The sequence below is a fragment of the Macaca thibetana genome, chromosome 14 (genome assembly GCF_024542745.1).
Source record: "Macaca thibetana thibetana isolate TM-01 chromosome 14, ASM2454274v1, whole genome shotgun sequence".
NCBI lineage: Eukaryota > Metazoa > Chordata > Mammalia > Primates > Cercopithecidae > Macaca > Macaca thibetana.
The window spans coordinates 16,682,396-16,691,885 of NC_065591.1; the positions used below are offsets into that span (position 1 = coordinate 16,682,396).

Below are 9,490 nucleotides of genomic sequence, written 5' to 3' on the forward strand. Positions count from 1 at the left end.
AATTCTCAGTGTCATTTTACATCACTTCATTCAGATATTATTTCTGATATCCCCACATCATAAAGTTACAGTCTAGACCCTCTCTAAAATATGTCCAAAGCTTGCCACAACATAATATTTGATCTCTTTCTTTGTCTTTGTTTCTCTTCATGGTGTTTATAGTCCCTGATACAAGTTTTCTGTTTCTCCCTAAAATAGGCCCAAAATTAATTATAAATATATAAATACGTGAACAATTATGCAAATTATTTCCCTATTCTAGTTTCAATATGCTTACCTACAAAGTAAAAAAACCGTTCATTAGATCTACAGTTTCTAACCCGGTTGCCCTTCAAGAATATCTGGAGAATTAAATAAATGTAATAACTTTGTTATGCCTTCTTGGTCTACCAATGTAAATTTCCTTATTTAGATTCTAGGCATGTGTATGTGTGTTTTGTGTATATTTATGTGTGTGTATCTACATGTGTATATATGTATGTAAAGATACATATATACACATACATATGTATATATGCATACCATATGTACATACAAATGTATATACATACATATACATATATATCCACATATATACACACATATGTATATGCACACATATTTATATACACACCTCATATGTATAGGACTGTGTATAAACATAAATACATACATATATAAACATATGATATAGTAGTACCCCTTGATCCATGGGGGATATATTCCAAGACCTCCAGTGGATACCTGAAACTTCAGATAGTACTAAGGCTTATACAAGCATGGCTCATTTCATTGAAATTTGCTTTATTGATCTTTGCAGATTTTGTGGGATTTTATTCTTTTTTGGAAATTGAAGGTTTATTGGCACCATTTTTCCAGCAATGTGTACCCACTTTGTATCTCCATGTCACATTTGATAATTCTTGTGATATTTAAAACTTTATTATAATTATATATTTTGGTAATCTGTGATTAGTAACCTTTGATTACTATCTTAGTTGTTTTGGGGCACCATGAACTGTGCCCATATAGGAAGGCAAGCTTCATCAATCTATCTCCCAGACTTTGGATCTCCCGATTTCCTGAGACACACAATATTGAAATTAACCCAATTAATAATGCTACAATAACTACCAAGTGTTCAAGTGAAAGTAAGAGTCACATGTGTTTAACTTTAAATCAAGCTAGAAATAATATGAAAAAAGGCTTATCATCACTGGTCATTAGAGAACTGCAAATCAAAACCACAATAAGATAGCCATCTCACGCCGATTAGAGTGGCGATCATTAAATAGTCAGGAAACAACACGTTGGCGAGGATATGGAGAAATAGGAATGCTTTTACACTGTTGGTGGAAGTGTAAATTAGCTCAACCATTGTGGAAAACAGTGTGGTGATTGCTCAAGGATCTAGAACTAGAAATATCATTTGGCCCAGCAATCCCATTACTGGGTACACACCCTAAGGATTAAAAATCATTCTACTATAAAGACACATGCCCACATGTGTTTATTGCAGCACTATTTACAATAGCAAAAACTTGGAACTAACTGAAATGGCCATCCATGATAGACTGGATAAAGAAAATATGGTACATATATACCATGGATTACTATGCAGCTATAAAAAGCATGAATTCATGTCCTTTGCAGGGACATGGATGAAACTGGAAACCATGATTCTCAGCAAACTAACATAAGAAAACCAAACACCACATGTTCTCACTCATAAATGGGAGTTGAACAATAAGGACACATGGACACTTGGTGGTGGGGTGTGGCATCACACACCAGGACCTGTCAGGGGCTGGGGGTCTGGGGAGGGGATAGCATTAGGAGAAATACCTAATGTAGATGATGGGTTGATGGGTGCAGCAAACCACCATGGCATACGTATACCTCTGTAACAAACCTACACGTTCTGCACACATACCCCAGAAGTTAAAGTATAATAATAAAAAAAAGGTTGTGATAGTCAAAAGTGGTTAATTCTGAATAGAATGGAGGAAATGGAAATGAGAGAATAGGTTAACTGCAAATTTAGATTGTATTTAATGATCAATTATTTTTAAATAAAGCATTTAATATAAAAGTATTGTTTAATTTGAGTGATGGAAATAGTGTCTAGAATGTAATTGCAGATGTACCTTTTGCATCTACAATGCTTACAGACTAGAAAACTCCACACAGTGAGTTAAAAAAAGAAATGCTATCAGTATATACTTACGATGTTTCTGTATGCTTTGAGGGAAGATCACAGGATCATATAAAAAAAAAAATTTTCCAACCAAATAATTTTAATTAATCACTAGAAATAAGACCAAATATATGATAAGTATAATAAGAATTTTAATTAATACCCCTTCTGGTCACATTAAGAAGTTAATTAAAAATTGATATTCACTTTTTATAACCACTAACATGTTGAATTTATATTTTATATCACTTGGTTTTTATGACTTATATGTCAGAAGTTGCTCTTGATGCAGAATATGGGGGTTACATTTAGTTCTGTCCCCAATATTCACATTAAAATTGACCACTGGAGCCAGAATCCAGTGCTTTCTATCTATTAATTTTTTCAACGCAGGGCCAGTCGTGTCAATTCTCATTTTATATAGGAGTAATTGGATTCTTTTTTATTTAATAGTATTATCTGAGTCCCTAGGCAATCTCCACATTTTCACTCTTTGGGTAAAATTTTGAGTGGAATCTTGGCTAATGAATCTGTTTGTCTGTCTTTCCCCAGGGAATCAGATTTTTATTTGGAAAATCTTGTTGTCATGCTTGGGGACTGGGATCTAGAAACAAACATATTCAGCATGAAGGTCTTCAGAGAGTTCAGACACTTGAAAAACTCCAGCATGCTTCGAGCAGAAACCTTGGGTCTGGGCCTGGCCAGATCTCTCTATCTGGGTAGGTTACACCAAATATTTTACTTCTTAGTAAGCTTCATGTAAAAATCAAGTATCTTTGAGGATTTACCAATTTAAATCAGGCTCAGGACTGAAATGATATCTAATTTGTCTTCTTTTCCAAGTAAATCAAGTATCTGCCCACTGATTTCTTATTGGAAGTGACAGTGATACAACATAAACAATAGCATCTCTATTGATAGACTAGACAGCTTGAACATTTATACTAAATAATGAGTAGTCATTGCAGTTAGTATATTCCACTTTAATATGAATAATAATTTTTTTCTGCCTTAGAACTGAGATGTTTAGAGAGAATGCTACATGAAAAGGGAAGTATCTTATGTGTCTCCGATGCATATGATTTGATGTTTAAAAAAAGGACTTTCAAAAATACTTGACACTGATGAAAATGAGCTTTTCTTCTTGCATTCCCTGGGCTGAAAACTCCTAGGATGAAAAGATTCCCTGGTACTAATAGTCAGTCTCCCTGATGATGCCAAAAACTCATGCTGAGATTCAGTGCTTGTCTCAAAACAGACCTGTGTCTCAACAAGCTTAACACAAATTTCACAATTAGACGCCAATGAAATATAGTCTTGAAATCTTCTCAGAAGCTATTTAAGAGTTAATTTGCAACATAACACCTCATCCAAAGGGTGACACTTTTTACAGTGAAATTGATGCTGAAATTATTAACATTAGATATATTTTTATTTATTTTATATTGAGATTCATGATATTGGTAGACCTATAAATATTTCTTTTCAAAAACTAATTAAAAAAACTTTTGTGAAAAATTATAATAGCTCTTAACAGGAAAATTCTAACTCGAAAAATATTCTAAAAGAAAGAAGACCCAACAGGAGAAAACTGGGCCTGTTCTGAGGAAGCTTTACATCAATGGCATATACTTGCTGAAATAATAATAAACTCCACCTCTGCCCTCAGTCATGCATCAGAAGAGGAAAAATTAATAATGGGTAAAGATATTAAATATTTGCAAAGTCTCTTCCTTCCCTGAGCTAATTGCACAAATTCAGAGTAGGCAGTAAATAATTGCTGCTGTTCATGGTGTTCTTTTTTGTTGTTAAATTAAGGGTGTCTGTGGAATATAAATGTCAGAATGAACAATGCACTGAGTTGCTTTGTTTGTGGCAACCAAACAGGAAATATTTTGATCAAAGTAATTGTTAGCACAATGTTTTAAATCATAAGCTTGCCTGCTTATAAGACATGCAGTTCTTTTTAAGTACAGTGGCAAGAAACACAAGATAGAGGACAGATGCTGCACACAATCAGGTCAGTTTCTCAGACTCATATTTGATGTATTTAGTAATGTATCATAACAAAGAAACATTGAAGATTTAAGAGAGAATCTGATTGCAAGACAGCATGTTTTGTTTGTTAAAAAAGTAGCTAGATATTGTAGGTCCCAGTTTTTTAAAAAAATATGCAGTAGTATAATTCATTTGCTATTTCTGTATTAACTGTAAAAGCACTCAGTAAGGTAGAATGAATTACTGGATTAATAACCCACATTGAAAATCATTCAAAGCATGCTAGTAACAAAAACTGAAGGTAACATCCATTTTGCATTCACTTGGTACCAGGCTTTATAAAAACAAATCTATTTGTGTGCATTATCTCATTTAATTTGAATAATACAGGAATACAATGCTTGGTAAAAATCACCTAGGTATTAATTGGTAGACTAAAACAAACCAATCACATAAACAAAATCACAAAAACAAAATCATAAAAACATGAAGTTTAGACCAATGTCTACATAGTATTTTTGAGTAATTTTGAGTGTTAATTGGTAGACTAATACAATCAAGCAATCACAGAAACAAAATCATAAAACCATGCAGTTTAAAACAATGTCTTACATAGTCTTTTTGAGAAATTTTACTTCATTGAGACTCAATTTTCTTATTAGACATTAAAATAATTACCATCTACGTATATTCTAGGGTGTTCCTGCAGAATAACTATTTCAAAATTCCTAGCATAATTCTCAATGCATGTTACTTTCTAAATAAATATTAACAGCCTTCCCCACTCGTTTTTCTTTACAAGTGTAATAAATCAAAGTAATCTAACTTTGACAAATAAAAGTTGTAAGTAATAGGAATTAAATAAAACAACTTTAACAATTTAAAATGAAAAAGCACAAGCTAGAAAGGGAAAGGAGAGTAGGACTTCTGAAACAAAATACTAGAGAAGAGTCTGAGTAAGAGAAAGTCACAATGATAGGACAGGACTGGCTTATTTAACAGAAGTAATGAAATATGATTAAGTAAAGAGGATTCTGACTTTCAGAATTATACTCAGAAGGAAAAATATTGGAAGTGTAGGCCTACTTCTGCATAGTTGAAGCAACTATATGTGGTAGAAACTGAAAAAGCAGAATCCAGAATACTGAAAGTGTTTCCCATTGAAATGTTGAAATTCCCAAGGATTATTAATGACAAGGTATGGGCTGGAGAAGTCACCAGTGGAAGCTAAGGAAAAGATAACTGGTGGTCACTCTGTCTCATCAACTTCTTAAAGGCTGCTCTCTCTTATCACTGGAAACACAGACAGAAACACACAAATAAAAATTGTAAGTAATAAATTACATGTGTATGTATGTGTGTATATATCATATGCTAATCTATGCATATAGTACATGTGAATATACATTAATATCAAATGCACATATATTCATTCAATATCATATGCTAATATAGTTGATAAATGCATAATAATAAAACATATAATAAAACAAATAAATATGTATTCACTCAATATAAACTATATCCAATAGTGAATACATAAATTGCTCATCCAAGCAGTTTTCAGACTTTTTTTTTTTTTTTTGAGACGGAGTCTCGCTCTGTCTCCCAGGCTGGAGTGCAGTGGGGCGATCCCGGCTCACTGCAAGCTCCGCCTCCCGGGTTCACGCCATTCTCCTGCCTCAGCCTCCCAAGTAGCTGGGACTTCAGGCGCCCGCCACTGCGCCCGGCTAATTTTTTGTATTTTTTAGTAGAGACGGGGTTTCACCGTGTTAGTCAGGTTGTGCTCGATCTGCTGACCTTCTGATCTGCCCTCCTTGGTCTCCCAAAGTGCTGAGTTTACAGGCGTGAGCCACTGTGCCCGGCCAGTTTTAAGACTCTTAATTGTCTGGTGAGTTTTTATTTCTGAAGTTTATGAAAACATGGGGAGAAAAACAATTAGGTTCTGAAACTTTTAAGGGTTTGTAAAACAAAATAAACTCATTTCAAATGAAATATTTAACAACCTAGCATCTAATAGAAACATCAATTTTATCATCCATTAATTTCCTTCAACTTTCTCAGGTAAAAGATGAAGGCAACAATACAAATGGCTTCAGGAAATCTCACATGGGTGACGGAGTTCATTCTTGTGGGAGTCTCAGATGATCCTGAGCTCCAGATTCCTCTCTTCCTGGTCTTTCTGGTGCTCTATGTGCTGACGGTGGCAGGGAACCTGGGCATCATCACCCTCACCAGTGTCGACTCTCGACTTCAAACCCCCATGTACTTTTTCCTCCGACACTTGGCTGTCATTAATCTTTGCAATTCTACTGTCATTGCCCCTAAAATGCTGGTTAACTTCCTGGTTACCAAGAAAACCATATCTTACTATGGATGTGCAGCCCAACTGGGTGGATTCTTGGTTTTCATTGTGGCTGAGATTTTCATGCTGGCTGCAATGGGTTATGACCGCTACGTGGCTATTTGCAACCCTCTGCTCTACGCAGTAGTGGTGTCTCCAAAGGTATGTCGTCTGCTGGTGTCCCTCACATACCTTCAGAGTCTTATCACAGCCCTTACTGTCTCTTCCTGTGTGTTCTCTGTGTCATACTGTTCTTCCAACATCATCAACCATTTTTACTGTGACGATGTCCCTTTGCTAGCATTGTCCTGTTCTGATACCTACATTCCAGAAACAGCAGTGTTTATCTTTTCAGGGACCAATTTGTTTTTCTCCATGATCGTTGTTCTGATATCCTACTTCAACATTGTTATTACCATTTTGAGGATACGTTCCTCAGAAGGACGACAAAAAGCCTTTTCCACGTGTGCTTCTCACATGATAGCTGTGGTTGTGTTCTATGGGACTCTCCTTTTCATGTATTTGCAACCAAGGAGTAATCACTCATTAGATACTGACAAAATGGCCTCGGTCTTCTACACCCTGGTCATACCTATGTTGAACCCCCTAATTTACAGCCTAAGGAACAAAAACGTGAAAGATGCACTGAAGAGATTCCTAGATAACCCATGCCGATCACTCAAACTAATGTAAATTTAAAACTAAAACTATCCTCCTCTAGTGCTTTTCATTTTTTTCCTGAAAACTGCTATTTAAAAAAAAAAAAAAGTGGCAAGAAATTGTTAGAAATTCCATTCATTTTAGTGGAAAATGTTTAATTGTTCTTATGTCAACCTCACATACCCAAACAAGAAAACAATGTCTATAAATAATAAAAAATAATTTGCAAATAATCAGTTTGTAGACATAGATAAAATGTAAGCCACTAAAGGGTTTTTAAAATAATTTCCAAACAAGGAAGAGAAAGCGTGGTAGTGCGTGTGGAGGTATGTGGCATCATTTCTTGGAAGGTGGTCAAAACACAGATCATCCTCCTTGCAAGAGACATATTTTGTTCAGCTACTAAAAATTATATTTTTAGTTTTGTAGCATTTATCCATCAAGTTCAACTTTTGTGGAACTATTTTTATCTTGTATTTAAAAATAAATTTTTATTACAGAAAAACTACACGTGGAAATAAGACTTAAGGGAAAACAGGCTAACAAATTTTTTAAAGGGGATTTTCTTTTTTCATTATTCTCAGTTGGTGTGTGCACCCAAAGCAAAATGTTGATGTTCACTCAAGTAAGACACACAATTTTTTTCCATCTCATCATAAAACATTTGTGTAAAGTTAATTGCCTTTGTTATGAAACTACAATACCAAGCAGCACTACTTTTAGCATTTTCATTCAGTGTAATTTGAAAGAAAATTTTATTAGACAAAAATTTTTTAAAAGAATATTATCTTTAAAATGTCGCCAGTTCTTAAGAGTCCTCCTGTTTTTTTAAAGAAAGTTAATAGCTACTATGAACTATATCTCTTTGCATGTAGAAGGCTACTAATGCATGATGGAGCGAGGGAGAGTGGCACTTATATGTGAAATAAAGGTAGTGTCTGGAAATAAAGTACAGTCATCATATTTTCAGGAAGGTTAGAAGCATACCCTATCCAGGGACTGTGTGACTGAGATCAGTATTTCAACTTCTAACTTTAGCCTTAAAGGAGCATAATCACTGAAGCCTTAAAGTAGCAGAATCACTGAAGGGAATACACACTATATAAGGAGTATTTCTGGTCTCAAGGGCAACATTGATAATAGTTCGATGGCATTTGCCTTTATGTTACTTATTTGTTTATTTGTGTATCTTTTTCTACTTTATGATGTATGTACTTGGCTTCATCAACTGATATCATTGTAACCAGAGAACTAAAATTCCCATTAGAAACAATTCTTTTGGGTCTGGCTAGATGAACAGCATTGGAGTAACAGCGCTAAACTCACTCTTACATTTATACCAATGTTATGCATATTACTAAATTAGTTAAGGTAAATAAGTACTCCAGTGTTTTCTACCTTTTAATTTGGCTTACACGTGTATTTTGTAAAAATAATGTGTTTTTTTTTTTTTTTTTTTTTTTTTTTTTGGTATTCATTTTCTATTGCTACTGTAAGAAATCACTACAAACATAGTAGCTTGTAACAACGCAAATTTGTTATCCCACATTTCTGGGGGTCAGAAGGTCAAAGTGGGTCTCACGAGGTTAAAACCAAGATGTTGGCAGTCTGTGTTCCTACTGGAACTTCTAGGGACAATCTGTTTTCTTGCTTTTTCCAGGTTCTAGAGGTTGCGTACAGCACTTAGCTTATGTTCCCTTTCCAGCTAGCAATCTCATCACTGACCTCTGCTTCCACTGCTGTGTCTCCTCTGCCTTTCACCACCTTCTTCCCTTCCTCCCCTGTGATTGTCGTGGACTCACACAGATAATCCATGAAAACCTCCTCATCTCATGATTCTTAATCACATCAGCAAATTCCCTTTTCAATGGAATGTGACATGTTCAGATAGGTTCCTGTACCTGTCTTATTCATTAGTGCTCAATGGTATAGTCTTACAAAAGTTGACATGCTATATATCCTTTCTACATTATTTACTATAAAATTTATGTAAACAAACTATACACATGGCCTTCTTTGAATAAAAGATAAAAATCAGTTGGTTTTAAGTTTATGAAAGTGTATACACATATACACACTCACATAACACTTGTGGCACTTTTACTCATATGTGATGAATTAACTCAACCAACCAAGCAGACAAGTTTTCAAGGAAACAAGGTAGAAAAAGTAAATTGTCAGCTCTGGTCTATGTGTTAATCATCCCATGGGGCATGTCAGCCTAAATAGGAGAGGCTCCCTAAAAGAGAATAATATTCAGGATTACAGCATTGCAATGAGAAAGCAAGTGTCATATTAATTATGTGGGTTAA

The 9,490-nt window shown here is 34.6% G+C and overlaps 1 protein-coding gene across 1 annotated transcript; it reads left to right on the forward strand.

Moving 5' to 3' along the window:
- Positions 1 to 6,229: 6,229 nt before the first annotated feature.
- Positions 6,230 to 9,150, forward strand: LOC126936119 (olfactory receptor 8J2). The gene has a single exon (XM_050758566.1). It carries the CDS (start codon positions 6,246 to 6,248, stop codon positions 7,209 to 7,211), a length of 966 nt encoding a protein of 321 aa, XP_050614523.1. The 5' UTR covers positions 6,230 to 6,245; the 3' UTR covers positions 7,212 to 9,150.
- Positions 9,151 to 9,490: the final 340 nt, after the last annotated feature.

Bases quoted from the DNA above. Each gene is read 5' to 3' on its own strand.
- LOC126936119 (XM_050758566.1), top strand. From the start codon at position 6,246: ATGAAGGCAACAATACAAATGGCTTCAGGAAATCTCACATGGGTGACG.